This window comes from Excalfactoria chinensis, chromosome 15, assembly GCF_039878825.1.
Source record: "Excalfactoria chinensis isolate bCotChi1 chromosome 15, bCotChi1.hap2, whole genome shotgun sequence".
Taxonomy (NCBI): Eukaryota; Metazoa; Chordata; class Aves; order Galliformes; family Phasianidae; genus Excalfactoria; species Excalfactoria chinensis.
In genome coordinates this window covers 7,198,705-7,217,281 of record NC_092839.1, presented here as the reverse complement: position 1 = coordinate 7,217,281, position 18,577 = coordinate 7,198,705, and the positions used below count along the sequence as shown (strand labels likewise).

Sequence of the window (18,577 nt, the reverse complement as noted above, 5' to 3'; positions counted from 1 at the left end):
GTTTTCATGTTTCCTATTTTCTGGGATGAATGCAGAGTCTAAGCTCCTCCACAACTTCTGAGATAGGCTGAATGCAAACCAGCTGCCCTGAGAGGCACTGCCTTGCATGTGGCTGAAATACTCTGCAATCACTTCATGAGCAAATGCAGTTTTGCGTGGGTATGGGGGTGTTACTGTGCCCAAGTTCCTGGTATTTCTGGTTCTTTGTGCCCCTGAGTGCAGTTTAGTGGTAAACTCAGGAGAAATGGAAATTGAAACTTTCATATCTGACTATTGCAAACCATGCAACATTCCATATCATTTCAGCTGTCTTATGTAGAGAGAGCAGAGGTGTGCACAGAGCAGGTTCTGATGCACTACAAAGGATCCTCACACTTTGTGCCCAGGAGATGTAAACTAGAACAGAACACACTTCAGTGGAGAAATGGATCCATTGCCTGAATTGAAGACTGAAACAGCAATAAGAGTATTAAAAAAAAAAGAGGGGAACGTGCAACTCTTGCATCTACATTAAACTGCTGTATTCCAAGGAGTATTTGGCTAAACTACTCCTTTATAATATATTGAAAGTAGCAAAAAGAAATTAAGGAAACAAGATGCTGCTGCTTCAAGAAAGAAAGAAAGAGAAATCCCCACCAACAAACCCCAACCCAGAGCCTTTCTTTGATGAGCACATGAAACCAGAGAAGCTGGGGGAAATATGAAGAGTCTATTAGTCTAGATGAAACTTTTGATGTTATCCTAAGCACTCTAGACAGAATTTTAAATAGGGTGTTGCTTTATGTGCATTTTAACATCTGCAATATACCAGTGATAGATTAATTTTTCAGAATACAGAGATTTATCTAGGTCCTCACTTTCTGAGCTTCTGAATGATGGATGTGGAGGTTCCGATGCATCGCAGCATCAGTGCCGAAGCCAAGGAAAGGGGTTAACTTCAGATCATGTTGTACTAAGTGCCCTGGATTTGCAAGGTCAGATGGAGAGGATTAGTTTGATGGGTTCAAGCTGTACCACTGCTTTTGCACATAGCCTTAGACAGCTCATTTGATCCATTTTGCCCTGGGAATCTTGCAGAAAAATGTTGCCAGAAGTCCTTGGGCTGTTTTGGATTTCTCTGCCCTGGCTGCCTTCATAGAGGGGAAGCTTGGGATGTATCAGTGCAGGTGGCCCTACCACTGATGGCACAAAGCAGGGGCAAAACTGGCTGTGTGGAACTTCTGCTTAGCATTCAAACTCTTCAAGTCTGCCTTGTCCCTGTGACCCAGGATGCAATGACTGAAGTGAAATTGGAAAACACACAGCAAGCAAGATTTACATAGCCCTCCAAGCATCACCATGTCTACTTAAGACAGACGCGGCACCATTCAGGCTAAGGGACAACAAGAGCTAACACAGAAACCATCCTGAGAGTCTAAGCACCGTGTCTAAGCAATATACCAAGTCTAAACTGAATTCTGTTACTCAGGAGTAGCTCAGGTTTGGTGTGAGCACCCAGCACCCCGCAGGGGGAAGCTGAAGGTGGGAGAGGGGAAGAAGCTGCTGTGGCAGCAATGGAGATGACCTAGAGTGAGTCTGGCACTGAGGTTCACAGTTAATTTGGCTGAAAGCACCGTGTGATCTTTAATGAGTAGAGGAGGGCAAGCCACGACTGCTCTGTGAGAAGATCTGTGCTGGCTTCAGTAACTTTGATAATAAAGTACACCAGGTCCAGATGCTCTGATGGTGGCTGGACATCTCAGAAATCATAACGGACAGAGATTAGCTCTGATGACAGACAGACACCTTTCATGAAGGCCATCGCAATTCAATGGAGTTTTAATACCCTCCTGCCATCCCCTGCAATTATTTCTGGTTTCCTGATGGAAGGCTTCCTGGATGCTCTGATCAGTGCCTTTGGGACAATTACCAGGACCGGTGTGTTCAACAGCCCTTGGAGATCACATCCCTTTGATATTTTTTTAAGTTCAGGCTACACCGCTACAGTGAACTCCCCAAATCGATTTTCCATTTGCCCTCCCTTTCCCTTAATAACACTCTCTGTATACTGTGCACATTTAATTTACTCCAGCAATTTCCCATCCCACTTTCACATTTTTGACCATAAAAACCTGGGAAAAAGATAACTTATACTGACAACTCTGTCAGGGCATCATTTCTCTTAATGCATCACATTAGAGTCTTATTGAAGCATGAACAATGTGAAGCCTGGGCTCACCATTGTCAGCCGCCAAGAATGTGGCCTCGTAGACATTATTCTTAATGTAGTCTGACTCTCGATCAAGGACAGCAGCAGTAGTGATCTGACCATTTGTGGCATTAATGTTCAGCCAGTTTGCAGGATCTGACAGCTTAGAGTATCTACAGAGAAAGGAAATAAATACATGGCAGTCTTTTCACTGACATATCCTTAATATTGCTTGAAATAAGGTTTTTCTGGACTCCTGACCCATGATTCAAAGGACCTTTGGATAAGCGGTTTTGTTTACAAACAAAGCACTAATTGAGTAGCTGGTTTTTGACCTCTACAATTATTCAATTTGTCTATTTCTTTCCTTTTTAGTTTTTTTTTTCCCTCCCCCCCCCCCATTAAGTGCCATTTACACGTCAGCTTCCTGCTATTGGGAGTGCTTTAGCCCAAGGATTCTGCAGCCAAGAGGAAATGGGGTATGCAGTGATCACTGCATACATACACCTGATCTAGGGGCAGATTTCTGCCCTCTCCTGTTATATTGCCCTTCCCAAACTAGCTCATGTTTGGGCAGATTCTTGAGTATTAGGTCAACTCAGCCCCAGTCTGTTTAGGTCTTACATGGCCAGCTATGAACATGGTTTGCTCTGGGCAAAGATTTTCTACGTTCTCCAGACTTTTTCACCTGCTTGTTTTCTTGCTTCTCTTCTCTTTCTGGCTATGGATTTCTGCCTCTGTTTTATAGAGCTTGAGTTGTGGTTAAACTCGAAGCTAATAAATGGCCATGCTATAAAACACCGAAATGAGCAAACAAAAGCTGAGCTTATTTCACGGGGAGCTCAGAGCTGCTGACAGTTTGATATCAATTTTTTGTCTTGAGATACACAAGCAGGAGAACAACTGGCTGCTGGTGAATATCCCTTTCCAGAAATGGGCTGCCTGAAGCTGAAACTCAAAGCAAAACTTGAGCTGCGTGAATCCATGTGAGCAGGAAAGCAATGGCACAAGTCCCTGCCAAAGGAAAGAATTACATTTTATGGAGCTAGACCCTTTGGGATGTTTTCATTTCTTTTTAATATCATTGCTGTGAGTCTCTTGCCCTTGCACAGCTAAATGACCAGGGATCCAGCCTGGCCCTGTGAATGTGTCTGTGGCTAATGAGGATAACCTGAGGTGTGACACTGGCCGTGCCAAGCTGTGCCTGCATGGAGATGCTCCCGCTTCCTTATCTTGTATTTGTAAAACCTCACCTTATTAAAGACTATTTGGAGACAGGCTTTGAAAACAGTGTGCAAGGCAACAGCAGCTGGATCAGCTCTCTGGGAACTGCTCACCATGGATTCGTAAGCTTAGCTTTTAGGGTATCTTTTTTTCCTAATTTACCATTGTCAGTGGTGAAGGAAGAAAAGATACCTTTGCATGGCTACAGGACCGTAACAACACCTCACTGCTTCCTTGGCATCAGGCTACCCTGAAGAAAAGGCAGTAAAAGAGATTGTACCTGTGCTGGGAAGCAAAGCGCTCTGCGATTCACAGAATGTGTGACCTGGGAGCCCCAGGGAAAAGTACTTTTGCTGTTCTTATTTACAGCAAGCCTTACAAGGCCTGCACAGGCACTGTGCGACCACATGAAGGGCTCAGCAGAGACAGTCCTCCCCCCAGAATGGCAGATGTTGTTTCTGGGGATGAGAGCATTCAGCCACAAACAAACTGCTCTCTCCTCTGAAGAACCAGCCTTGCCACGCATGTCAGGGAAACAAAGGCCCTTCCAAGACCAGTATTTCAAAATGAATAGAAGAAAAACTGGCTTGTTAGTTTGGAGGGTCTCTCTCCTTAGCAGCTGCAATACCTGTCTAAAGACAACAAGAACAAGGCAGTGAATAAACAATCATTCTCTAGAGCAGACAGCGCTGTGCCAGGTGAAATACTGCACACTCTTCCTGACATGAAATGTCAACACTGATGGAGGTTTATGCGGCCTCTGCTGTGGTCACACAGAGTGCTTGTGCTTTGCCAAAAACACCACAGTCCTTACAGACTGGGAGCAAAAAAGAAACTTCTGTGTGTGGGATTTACCAGCTCATGGGGCATTCTGCAAGCACCCAACGGAGGCTGCAAGCACCTGCCAGGTCTTGCACTGCTACATTAGCTCATGAATTAGACTTCAGCTGCTGCTGAAATTCCCCGTGCAGACCTGAGCTCCAACCTTACTGCCTGCTCTCCCACCTTACTGCCTGCTGCATGAAGCGATCAGGATCTACGGCTGAAAAGGTGGTGAGGACCGTCCCCATGGGCACTCCTTCCTCCAGCCTGATTAGCTTGTGGTTTGTTGGGAAGTACGGCGCTTCGTTGACATCCGTAACTGAAATGGTGACTCCTGCTGTCGACTGGAAGGACATCTGGATTCCGCTGGCCAGGGGAGCTTGGTTGGATACCATCACTGTCAGCATGAATGCTCTGTTCATCTCGTAGTCGACTGCCTGAAACAAACAAGCAAGCAAGAATAGAGCCAAGCAGGGAATAAATCCTACCTTCTGGCTGAAAGCTGCAAGATTTAGAAGGCAGATGATATCAAAGTCATTGCCTCATCTCATTTCCTTCTGAGCACAGTTCTTCTGAAGGGGTAAATCCAGACCAGCTTCGGTCCAGCAAGGATTTGGTCTTCCAGTATTTCGAGGGCCAAATAGTTAAAAAAACAACAACCACAAAGTAAAAATTGCAGCCACCAGGGAGGATTTGCCCTGTGTTTGGTTCCAATGCAAAGTAGTTTCCAAACCAGAAGCTGATAGTGTTAGTTTAGCATTGAATGAACAAACCCACCGAGGGTTTGCTGTAAATGCAACAGGCAGAGCCTGCTCAGAACCATTCTATTTGCACTCACAGCTTCTGACTGAGGCAGCCTGTGTGGATCCACGATCCTAAAATGCTCTCACTTTTCCTCTTTAGTAACATCATAAGCAAAGGTTCAGCCACAAGGAACAGCGCCTGGTCAGCTCTGGAAGTTGTGTGTGTGCTTGCACAGATGTTCTTTGCGTGCTCATAGATCTTTGTGTACATGCATGTGAAGATGCTGTGTCTAAGGAGCCAGAAGGAGTGAAGGGCTTTGCTGGCACAACGGACCAAACAGAAGCAATATAATAGTTTCCTATCCATCCCACTAATTATTGTGAGGGAAGTTGCTAATCATCTACCAGGGAGTTGAGTTATGCAACAGCACACCTCTGCAGTGTACACATGTAACCGTTCTTGCTCACACCTCAGTGCTGAGTCGGCATGGCAAAACCTTGCTGGTGTAAAATGCCACATCTCCATTGACTTTGGTACAGCCACACAGATTTACATCAGCCAGAGCTGGCTTCTGTGGTCTGTTTAAAATACAGCATTGTCAGGAGAGAAATCCAACCAGAGGAGACTACAACTGAGAAACAAATTTCAGGGGCAAAAGGTAAAAGAGTGGAATCTCTATTCGATTGAAGTGCAAATGCTCCTACTGCTAAATGGTTTCCTGACAGGCAGGGCCAACATTTAATAAATAAAAGGAAGCACAAAGATTCCCAGTACACCCACTAGCACTGACTCACAGACTTCTGCTGCATTCAAAATAGATGGATGGTAAAAGTTCTCATTCAAACACTATTTGAGGTCTCAAAACAATTCAGCTAATACATTTCCTCAATTCCTTACACGCACCTATAATTCATGTTCCTCCATTCTGTACTTTTTCAGCTGTTGCCTGTTTGCTAACCTTGTCCTGGACAGGAGTACCCTGTCACTGCAGAAGCTCCCAGTGCTGGGGGCAGCTCTGAACAGCACTGGGGGCAGATGCAGGAATGGGTTCCTTGTTTGATGGTGCACTGGACACACACTGACCACACACAGATCTACTGGACCTGTGTTTTTTAAATCTTCTCTTTTCTTTTTCCCTTTAAATCTGTGGAGCTGCTCACTCACCTGCTGTGCTTCTTTCCTGGGAGCTCCAAAACCAGGGATGCAGAAATGCAGCACAGGTACAGGATTCACCCTATAACACCCACCTCACAGGCTGTCCCAGAATCACGCTTTAGTCTCTGAAACACCAGCCTGCAGTTCCTGCACCCTCCCTTCCTTCATGAACACCTCCTGCCCAGACGCAGCAGAGTGAAGCCGAGGGCTTGCCACGTGTCCCCCCTTTACTCAAGGTACTTTTAACTAAAGAGAACAAATCTGCCTTATGTTATTGTTGAGGCAAATAATAACTGCAGCTTCAGAAGCATCTCCATTATAAATTCACAGCTCTGATCCATGCAGAGTTTATAATAACATTTCACTCAGCCAGCTGCCACAGGGCAGCCACTGCTGCTCCTGGAGATTGTCTCCAGATTCTGCGATGTCTCAGCTGTGTAAGAAGTTGCTCTCTCCCCTTGATCAAGGCTTCCTTTGAAGATTAGGGTTTCGTTATGGAAAATGGTTTGGAAAAGGCATGAACAGAAAAAGGAAATGTTATGCTTTTGGTGATCGGACTGGAGTGGCAGATGCAGCTTTACCGAGAGCAGCTGCAGAATGGCCATCATGAGCTCCATCTGAACTCCAAAGGGCTTCTCTGCACTGTCTGTGATTGCTATAGCCCAGATGCAAACCCCTTTCCTTGCAGCAGTGAGGAGTTATGTAAAACCAGCCTAAAGAGTCATGTAAAAAATCCAGCCTTGTAGGATCTGTACATAAAAGGTTCATTACTTGAATTAATTTGTTACCTGTGTTTTCAACCTCTACCAGGCATCAAACCAGCAAGAGCCTGCTGCTGCGCTATGAAGAACAAGTGCTAACTGGCCACCCAGTTTGGTGCTCATACACTCCCCTAGCCTTTAAGCATATTCACTTATTAACCAAGAACAAAATCTTTCAAAGAAGGTGGAATCCTAAGAGCCTTCCCTTCTTCACCATGAAAATTTAATCACAAGCAATTTCACTCATTCTCCTTGCTGAAAATACGCCAAAAAGCCTCGCAGGCTTGATAAGGGTAAGAAACTCTGAGTGCCCAAGAGGATAAGGTAAGGTTATATACGGAAGACATTCAATGCAATTTCAAGCTTTGAGCTCAGCTTGACAAGATAGGATTTTCATGTGGTTCTTTGCATTGTGATCACTGTGGGTTACACAGCAGTGCAAAGTCAACACCAGAATCTATGGTGTCTTGACAAATCTGCCCTGCTTTTTGCTTGCATGTTCTGAATAAAGGATGGTTCATTATGCAAAAATCCTTGCGTAGCAGAGATGATCTTGTAAATCCCTGCTCTTCACTCTGACGTGGCCTTAAACTACAGCCATGACACTTCACTAGATTAAGAGCTCCTCTCTTGCTTTCAGTCAGAGTGTTGGCATTTGAATTTCAGACTGGCTGTCGATATCAATGCAGGTTAAATAGTCCCATTTTACTTTGTGGAATGTTCTTTGTTTAGGCAGAAAATATAGACATACACATACAGGTATACTTAAATGCATAAATGTGTCCATACACATGTGCATCTAGAACTACTGCTAAGCTTGTAGAGGTTGAGCAGCATTGCACCAGATAAGGCTGTCAAATGTCATTACAGAACAATAAAGGGTGATAAATACAAAGACCCTGCTGAAATATCATCTAGCAGGTAAGATGATGTCTTCATTAAAGTTTCAGCAAAGTGGCATCTGCAGACACACACGCATAGCCCAGGGCCACAGAACACGACAAGCTCGCAAGCTCACATGCTTCCACCAGCATTAACTCACTGCCATTCAAAGAATCACAGAATGGCCTGGGTTGGAAAGGACCATAACAATCATCAAGTCTCAACCCCCTTGCCATATGCAGGGCTGCCAACCACCAGACCAGGCTGCCCAGAGCCACATCCAGCCTGGCCCTGAATGCCTCCAGGGATGGGGCATCCACAGCCTCCCTGGGCATCATTATTTTTCGAATATCCAAACTGTAAGGATACATACTAAGGATGACTGCATCTTATTAGCCACAAAGGAGTGGGGCCCTTTTTTTCCAACACAGAGGTATTCCTTAATCAGCTTGCTCTTTAAACACAGGTGCTCCATCCTAAGTAGTTGATTAAAACTTTCTGTCTGAGCAGGCCAGACTTCTCAAAAGTCTTTGTTCATCCCAGCACATATTATCCATTTCAGATGCAGCGCGCAGTGCGTGCAGTGCAAGCTCCCACAGATCACAGCAGCCTATTCATGATGCCTTCATTTTCATGGCAGTCAGTGGCAGCATCCATAGGCATCTTATCTGGGAAGAGATTCAGTGAATGCTGAATGAATGAACCCAGTAGTTTCTGACTGTGTGTAATTACTGCAGAGCACTCATTGCCTGGGCTGCTGGTCTCAGGGAGTGGGGAGTGAACTCTCAAGCAATGATAAAGGCATGTTCTGAGGCAAGAAGGGAAACAGATTTTGACACTTGTAAATGGTTTGGGCTCTCCTAATGTTGATGGCAAGGTATATAGGAAAGAGGTAGTGAAAATCTACAGTCTTATTTCTCAGAGTCATTGGACAAGATCCACTGATGATCTAACATGTGAAAGCAGCCTTCACTTAGGATGTGGTTCACACTCTGTGTTTATTGCTGACTGCAACCATTTTTTGCTAAGCAACTCAGGAAAATCTCTCTTCTTTCCTTCTGTTACCAGGAAATTCATTCCTCCTGAAATCTCTCCTGCACTCCTTGCAGATCAGTTGGCCGATCCCCTGCAGTGCAATATCACCCCCTGTTCACAGGCTCAGAAAGAAGAAGGTGCAGCCTTTGCCCGAGGCGCCAGGCAGGGCAAGACTTGGGCTGTCCTGGCACCAGCCCCACAGCCAGAGCTCAAAAGGATCGAGTTGGGCTCTGATGTGGGCATCTGACCTCAGCATGTGAGAGTTTATGAGAGCTTACAATGGGAGAAACCCAGAATCACTGTTATAGCTTGAAGTATTCAGAATGCTCACACAGCAAGTGGGGAAACAACATATTGAAGCACTCATACTCCCAGGTAGAGAAGGCATGAAATAACTGCAGTCTTTGGGCAATCCTTTTGACCTTAGTGAGCTTAAAGGGTGAGAAATATGGTTTTACTTTGGCTTCCCACTTACCTTGACCACAGTTACCATGCCCTCATTGGTGACGGGGTCTGTCCGGATGGTGAAGTGGCCAGAGGGGTCCCCGCTGATGATGCGGTAGATGGCATTCCAGTTGGGGGAGTGAGGCTGGTCCCTGTCCATCACTGTCAAATTTGCAACCACAACCTCCACTCTGTTCTCAGGAACTTCCCCCGAATACTGCAAATAAAAGAAAGAAGCAGTCACAGATGGGACTTCCTGTTGGTTCTCATGGCTACGTCCTCACTCCCTTTAAGCAGCACACAGACACAGCCCTCAGTCCCATGGAGAGGACCAGGGGGTTGCTTGTTGTGAGTGACTCTTAATTCTGCTGTTCATATTTCCCCAAGCCCTTTAAAATCCAGATTCACTTTTTGGCCCAAAGGAGAGGAAAGTCACTCTCACCCATCCACTGCCCACATATCAGCAAGTGCTCGAGGAACACCAGAAATGTTCCTGATATTCTCATTCACTGGCGCAACCAGACAGTTAATGTCAACAGCAGGTAAAAATGCCAGATTAAAATGTGCCATTTTTATGACGACTATGTCCCTTTAAAACAAGGTATTTTGCCTCCCTCAAATTTCAGTGACAGCATTTTATTCCATCTTCAGAGAATTTCTTTTCTTTCATTCTTGCACTTGATTTGATTTTGTCTCATTATTTAAAGCGTTTCTTGTGATTTTGCCACTGCCCTTCCTGGTGCTTAATGCTCTCATTTAGCGCTGATTTTCATGGAGCACGTCCAGTTCAGGCATATCCTGATGCATGAGCTGCATTCCCTCTGCTTTCCAGGCCTTGATTTATCATATGGCTGATCAGGGATCCTGGCCTCTGAAAACTTCCAGTATTTGGAGCTCAGAAGCTGCCAGTAAGACACATTCCCAAATTTCCCCATGTGCTCATCTCTTAACATTGCCTATTATCAGCACTTGCAAATCAACACTCTGATTGACATATGGCAAATTAAACACTGGAGAAATGATAGGAGCTGGCTCTGAGTCTGCAAGTCAAAGCCTGGCCCTGAACTGCAGGAGCAGAGCACTCTGAAAATCTGGCCTTTGGTGTGCACAAATGCCAGGTTATGTAAATGATAATAAATCATTCCTTTGTTAGCACAAGAGTCCCTTCTCAGTACTTACCCACACACATCCATCGGCGCCCTTCAGCGTGCTTATGTTTACTGTATATTATTCCACTACTGCCAGCAAAAATATTCAATCTGCCCTATGTTAATGTAAATCTAAATTTGCTCTTTAGTGGTATCTTGAATGGCATTTTGCCCTCTTTTCTGGTACACACCTGTCCTAAACAAGTTTTCATTAGTGAATGCAGATAGTATCTCTTTCCAGCCTTGATGAGTGGAGGGGAAGAACAGTGGGAAGCTGAGAATGGATTCTAGTTCCAGCACACGCTATAGATCTTTTCTCTTTATTTCCCACAGTTTCACTCATTCTTTACGCATTCTCTTGCTCAATTTGAAATCTCTGTGGCACACAGCTTAAACAGGGGAAATATCATATGGAAATTCATCAAAAGCCTTTTGAAAAATCCATTAGATTATGTCATATGTACACTCCTATTACCAATTTGGTCTGAAACCTGCTCAAAAGAACTCAAGGAGATTACTTTAGCAGGACTGTCTCTTACTAAATCCACGGTAGTTATTGCCTGTTACATTACCTTTATGTTGTATGGCATGCCAGCAATGACAAGCTGATGAGCTCCCACTCTCTTCGAGGAGATGACAGCACTGCTAACATCATGGGATCATATCTGTTGCAATTTCAAAGGATTTAAGCATATTGTGCATCTGTCGTCAATCTCTGACCTTGGATCACAGTTTTTGCCCTCTACCACCAGGCTTATGCCACACAAAACCAAACAGGATTAAGAGAAAGCTATCAATTGTACTTAAGACATCGACAAGGACTGGTCTTGCAGGCTGCTTAACACCTTCAGCAGATAATCCAGGTGTTGCCAATGAGTTTGGCTGCGTGGGCAAATACCACACAACGGCCAACAGATTTTACAGCCATGACAACATCTGCTTCTGGCCTGCAGCAATATAGTTTACAATAAGGCATGCTTTTAAAATAGGAGGTCTATCAAAAATCTTGAGTACACAAACATATCTCGATGTAAAGCCTGAAGGAGGATCATAATCCTCTAGAACGCTTTCTATTAGGGTAAAACTCAAAGTGCTCTGCATATGCTGAGCAATCCAGGAGCTGACTCAGTTGTCGACACCTACTAGGCATATCTGGGAAATGATTTAGTCCTGTGCAACTCTAAGGATAGATACTGTCCACATGTTTATATAGGCACATATTCTTCTGATGAGAACAATAACTACACTAGAATCAAAGGATCCATTCGAAGCTATGCAGGTGAAGAGGCAAATATTAGAGGGCTGCACCACAAAGATGAGAACAGCTTTTACAAGCTTTGGATCCGCAGCCACTGGGAATCAAAAATGTAGCTCATGTTTCCTCCTTACACTCTCCCACTATCATTAGTATAAGTAAATGCTGTAACATGTATTGCCGACAACTGTCTTTACTTTTAGTAAAATGAAGTAATGACATTATATTGCATCTGCAAAAGGAGTGATGGCAGCTCAGAGCTACACACACTTCTTTAACATCATTCCCTCCCTACTCGGGAGTAATTCCAGATAGTGAACAATGCTATCTTTCACTGTTCTGCTTTACAACATTCCCACTGCTGTACATTTTCTTTCATAAGATTACAATTGATTTTCAAATAAGGAGAAGCATATCTGCTCAAACAAGGTAAAACAATGGGCAACACGAGAGCTGCTAGAGTAAACATAAGATTGATAAAACACCGCTTGACCTATACTGGTAGCATTTACTCGTATTCCCCTGTAATTCATTTAGCTTCACTTTCAATTGTTGCATTTGAAGTCCTTAATTTCCAGAGTGCTTTTCTGAGACCATTCAGAAAGACTTCTATAGCTGATTGTTGTACACTCTGCTTCCCTTCTGAGATAAGAATTTGTTCTGAACTTGGCATGTTTTTAAGTTCTTCAGTTCTGTACAGTTTCTTTTTTCCCTCCTTCTCTCCATAAAAACATGTGCTGGCAAAAGCCCTTTTCTCATTCCTCTAGAGCTGGCCTGTCTGAAGTCATGTCTTACTGAAAAGGTAATAATTCATTCTGATTTTCTCGTTGCATCAGATTCTACCAAAATTGTTTAATCCCAGAGTTTGTCTTTTGTCTCATCCAGCGCTTGACAGCATATAAACACGCAGACAAATATCACTCAGGAGGAGTCAAGGATTGATGTGGGGGACAAATGATGAATTCACACCGTCTTGACTGTGTGCTATAAATCTGGAGTCTGGACTGTGAAGCCACGCATAGCAGAGTGAAACCAATTAGCTCATTGCAGCCACTCCTAGGGAGGTGTTCAATTGAAATAGATGAATATGGAGATAATTATTCAGGCTTTCTTCTAAATGGAATCCCTTTTTTTTCTAGTGTGTTTGCCTTTTCCTAGCTGTTTTCAATAAAAAGCTGTGAAAGCTTTTTATGTGAGAGTGAAGCCAGGGAACCCAGCACCCAGAGCTGCATGCCAGGCTGAGTTTGCCTCCATATACTATGCAACATAATCCCACTGCAAGCCAAATGTTTACCTTTTCCACACGCTATTTAACAAAGATGCTTGAATGCACACAAATTAATAAACAACTACAGTCTTGCTGCAGCCATCTATGTAAAATGGAAAAAAAAATAAACAAAAATCTCCTAGTAAATCATTAATTGTGATGCGCCTGCCCAATTGCAGCGCGGAAAGAAGCAAATGCCATCCTAATTGATCGCTTCTTATTCCATCTTTACAGGCCTGCATTTTTTATTGTGGGGGCTGAGAAAGCCCAGAGGTGTAAAAAACCTCTACACTGTACTCTGTGTATCCGTCAATGTGATATTTAGATCAATAATCTTCTTTTCTTCCCTTTACTCCTACTACCGGTGATTTAGCTTTTCTTTCTAGAAGCCTAATTGCTGTTTTCCTAAGCCTCACTATCAGTTCTCCGACCTTTAATTTCCACTATTGTTCGCTGTATGGACGACTGTATGAGGTCTGCAGGTTGTCCTGCCACACGGTCGCACCCGGCCATCAGTTTCTATGACAGCAACACACTGAACTCTGCTTTCTTGCTCCACCTTTACTGCTGTGCATCAGAGACCACGAATGTGCTTGAATCTCTGCGTTGTGAATGAAGTGACCTGATACGCGGTCGTCCACATTCTGCATGCAGATCAGATATTGAAACGTGAATTTCTTAATCCCATTTCATTAACAAACTACTCTTGTGTGCTCCTGAATGACAATCATCTTCTAAACCCTGATGTCTGTGCGCTGTTTGGAAGCAGCACACTGTGCCCAGCTCTGCATTACCCAGGCAGCAGCTCCTGCACCACACCATCCCTGTGTTCACTTGGGTCTGCTTCACAGCCAATCCATGCAAACACTGACTGCTTCAGATTCTTATATGCCATGTGGCAAATGCTTCCCCAAACATCACCTATGAAGCCCGACGCACTCCTGCCAGCTCACAGCTCTGCTCTGCTGCTGTGAGGCCCAGCTGTCACAGAGCTTGTTCTGAAACCAACTTGCCTGGGCTGCAGGCATGGCTCGCTGTGGGCCATCCAGCTTCGTCCAGCCAAGTGCATGCACTCGGCTCACCAACTTGGGGAGGTTCTGCCTCCACGGTTGGCAGTTTGTGCCACTGAAATACCCCCACACCTGCAGAGGAGCTCTCAGAGCTGCAGGTGAGGCTTTGGGCTATATCCCTTTCTTCCAGAAGCAGCAGATGAAAAACCTCACATTTCAGCGATACTGCCTTGAGGAAGGAATGTAGGGGTCTGGCTTTCAGCTCGGTTCAAAGACTCTTAGAGTACTCACCAGGAGTCCTTTCAGAGACATGTAATAGTAAAAGGGTATTAAAAAACCAAGAAGTTTACACGCATGACAATGAGCACTAATTTTTTTCACCATCAGATGCTACATTCCTGTGCCGATCTGAAAAGATGCCACAAAAATGATGCCACAAAATACTGCTCTGCTGCAGATAGCCTTTCCCAGATAAATATGCCTTATGAAATTAGGCTCAGAGTTGGCATAGAAATTCAGGTATTTTATAAAAATGCATTACAACACAAAGGAGCTTTTTACAACATTCTTATGAAAGGTTTAAAAAGAGATTAAAATTAAGTCCTTGGAACGGTACATAGCCTTGTCAAGGAAAAAAAAAAATCTACATTAACCCCGTGTAGGAAAGTTGTACTTTATCTCTATTTCAAAGGCTATAAAGAACCACTTTAATCAACCTACTTGACTTTGGGGACTTGCACGTCTCACTGAAACTCATGAAATCTGGCATAGTGTGGTTTCCAGAACACAAAAGCCTTTAATCTGTAACCCAGCACTCTTGTACATTCAAATCCTGATACTATCTCCTTGTTAGGAAGAAAAATTGTGAATTTATCCAAAACGGGATCTTATCTCATCTAAATGGTGAAGCCTTTGCAACAGTGACCTTTAACAACTGTTACACTCAACAGTAAAAGATTTTATCATCTCAGGAGCCAATGGAAACAGTATATGTTAAAAGTCCCATCTGATACACCACCTTTTATTTTCAAGTTTTAGACACGAATACTTTGAACATTTCATTTGCTCTCTTGTCTAACACACCTTTGTTTCTTGCCTGCAGAATGAGCAGCAGGGAAAGGTAGCTCATACCTTTCAGCAGACTGCTTGATTGTCAGGTGCAATTAGTAATGCTATCTTTAAAAAAGAAGGCATAGGTTTTAGAACAGCTAGAGGTGCCTACAAAAGCTTCATTCTTAAAAAAAAATATAACAAAAAAACCCAAAAATCTTTATATATATATATAATGCATATATAACATATATATGCATTTATATAATGGAACATTTTTGCACAGATACATCAGTGCTTTATAGCAGCTGACAGCTCTGTGCTTCCCTTTAGCTGTAGCAATACAGGTATCCCAGCCCTTGGGTTGGGGTAGATCCTGAGAGCATTACAAAATGCTGTTACTTGACAAACCCATTAGGTCAGCCCAGATCAGTGTTTCAGCCCCACCAGCATGCTGCAGTGTAGCCCTGTGATACTCACTGGAGAGGGAAAAGCTTAAGGAGGGGATGCTGGCAGTGATCCCTGTGCGCGGTGGGCACCGTGCAGGGACGAGCTGCACCACCTGCACCTCTGTTCCCCAAGCTCTGCACTGTGTTGGCCTCAGCTAAAGGAGCTGCTCATCTTTCTCCAACTGCAGGCCAACAGGAGCAGCCAGAGCTCAGTCCTCAGTGCTCACAGGGAGGCAGACAGAGATGTGAGCTTCTGAAGAGACATTATGGTCATTTGTATCTGCATTTTCTGCCTGTGTAAACACTATAAATAATGCACTTCTTTAAAAGCAGGTGGCATTAATTCATCTGTTGGAATGTCAGACCTCATACTTCTTTCTCTTTCTTCAAAGTAGAAAATAACTGCAGTGTTTCAAACACAGCCTCGAAAATGTATTTTTTCCCAATTTACACATAAACCAGGCTGACAAAAATGATGTGACAGCATCCGGCTCCTAAGTGAGCAAAATGGACTTCAAGGGTCTGACTCTGTATTTCCTGGTGAAGCGTGTATAGAAGAGAATGTTTCCACTCAGGCCCATGTAATAAAGTTTCATACTGAAGGGCCTTAAGCCGATAAATCTGGTTTAGGGTTTCCTTAATAACCGCCCATTTCACATAACGAGTTTTTAATTATTATTATTTCATGTTTTAAGGCATATAAAAGCTGCTCATGTGCTTTTGGGACCCAAACATGGCTATGTGAGGAAGCGAGAATTTTAAGAGTTATGGAAACTGATTTTTTATGCAGGCCATAATCCTAGTATTGAGATTTGACCTGAGTTTCCCGTGTAGCCCCTGTCTGCATGCTGACTTCTGCCCAAACCTGCTCTGCATTGCAATTGAAATCTCTGTTGTTTCCAGATGAGTCTCAGAATTAACACACCTTACTTTTTAATGACTACCATTGAGCTCTGCTATCAGGTGCTGGAAAACCTATGAGGTCTGGTCAGAAAACAAGCAAGCAGAGGAAACCTGTGTTCCCAAGCTTGGGACCTGGTGGAGTCACTGCAACCTGGCAGGAGCAATAGAAATATTCTCGTCTGCCTGCTTAGAGCAATGCAGAGCACAGAATGATGACTAAATTAAGTGCTGTGTGATTCATCAGACTTACCATGAGGAAGAGAAGGAGCTGGATTTTGTTCAGTATGGAAAAGACAAAGCACATATAGCAGAGAAAAGGAAAGCAGTGAGTGAGGGGAGGATATCAGGCTGAAGAAAAGAAGGGGCTTGAATATACTTGTACACCTAGGAAGGAAAACATTACTTCTTCCCTGTTATTTTACTGGCAATTCAAGCAAGCTCCTGCACAAAGCTGAAGGGTCTGAAAAACTCTGATGCACAGAAATTATGTGAAAGATCTCAGACTTCCTCCCTGTTGTTAATTCTGTCTGCAGTCTGTGTTCTGACCCTTCCCTCTGCAGCTGGGAGGTGTTAAAGCATCCTGGGCACTTAGAAATGTCTGATAAGAGAAAACTCACAGCACTGCCAAATCCTTTGCTAAATCTCTCTCTCTCCTCCTCTTTTTTTCCCCAGTATGTCACTAAAGATTTCATAACCAAAATGTGCTTAACGAAATTCCAGATATATATCCTCTTAAAATGACAACGCTTGGAAGCAACTGTTTTTAAGGCAACAGAATATTGATGAATTAAAAACCTGCCGACCCGAAGGAGGTGGCCAACTTCAGAAGGGGGTTTATCTCAGTTCCTCGCAATAACAGTCACAAAATGTATTTAAATTTCTCAGGCTTGCATCAGTTCCTGAGACGCCGTGTACTTTCAAGGTAATGACATAATCTGCTGCAAAGGGGTATTTGCTGGGATACCTGGCAGAGGTGAGATGTGCCTGCAGGGCTGTGCCCCAATACTAGCTCTATGCTGGGAGCAGAACTGGGACACTAGGATCAAACCTTCAAATACAGTATTAAGCACTGCCACAGTGCTGATGACGGGCACACACATGTCACTCATCCCATATTGATATCAATGCAATGAGACAGGAGAGTGTAGCGCACCATAGGTGAGCAGAGGTTGGGTTATGAGATATGTGCTGTGATTCCTGGAGTCGCTCACTGCTCTGCGTGGTGCTGGGGGAGCAGCCTCCAGGTGCTGCAGGAGCACTAATTGGCTGCTATTGTGCTCTCATACAGAGAGCAGAGATGGCATTACTCTTGATTTCACACCAAGCAGGACACGTGTCCAATTTGAGAGAGACCAATGGAGCATCTTTTTTTTTTTTTTTTTAAAATATTCTTTTTTGTGTGTGTGTGTGTGACAGAAAACTGAAATCTGTAATGAAACTATCGCTCCCATTTTTTAACTCACTGGTCTTTGGCAATTTAAACTCCGAGGCCTGAAAAATTCATTACTACTAACTTCCATCAAGGGTGTTCCTGAAACCAAAATTACTTAATCAACTCAATTTAGCTTCTTGTGTAGACCTAATTCAGAAAAACTTTATCTTCTTGAATTGTTATTGCAATTAATTTCCCTCCCCCCCCTTCTTCTTCTACAGCAGACGACATTTCAGTAATTAGATATTTTATAAAAATGAGTTATTCATTCAGGGTAGCTTCACTTTTATATTTGATTAATCATATTACCACCGAGGTCTGGAGTTTGTCTCGAAGGAAAGTTTAATGACCTCATTTTAATCCTTCTTTTAACCACCAGGCAGGTATCAATGAAGAGAAATAAAATTATCTTCTTTTTTTCCCTTTCCTTTCTGTTTTTTTTTTTCCCCTCCCAATCTTAAGATTATGTTTGATGGCTTTTTTTTTCCTTGTGTGACTGACCCATTTACAAGGAAGACTCTATCAGATTCCAATTAGATTTAGGACAGAATCAGGCTAAACAGAGCCTTGAACTACGCCTTAAGAACTAATGCTCAGTGTAATGGAGAGGAACTGGAACAGCTTCTCCAAATGGCAGTTGGTTTAAAGTACAGTAGATGATTAATTTGGTGATAATTTGAAAATGAATGCACTGAAAGGATATAAACAAAACAAAAGGCACTGTAAGTTGAGGTTTTGATTAATGGAAGCTATTAGTAAGAGAATTCTATCAAGGAAACCACATTCCTTTAATAAATGCATATATACA

General features: G+C 43.4%; 1 protein-coding gene across 1 annotated transcript in view; it reads right to left on the bottom strand.

The window, feature by feature from the left end:
- CDH4 (cadherin 4) overlaps window positions 1–18,577 on the bottom strand; it is a 401,822-nt gene that overhangs the window by 9,466 nt on the left and 373,779 nt on the right. Inside the window, exons 9-11 of the mRNA XM_072350023.1 lie at window positions 9,287–9,472; window positions 4,418–4,671; window positions 2,219–2,361 (exon numbers count right to left, since the gene is read on the bottom strand). Of these exons, the coding sequence (XP_072206124.1) occupies window positions 2,219–2,361; window positions 4,418–4,671; window positions 9,287–9,472 (583 nt within the window). The remainder of the gene's footprint in view (window positions 1–2,218; window positions 2,362–4,417; window positions 4,672–9,286; window positions 9,473–18,577) is intronic.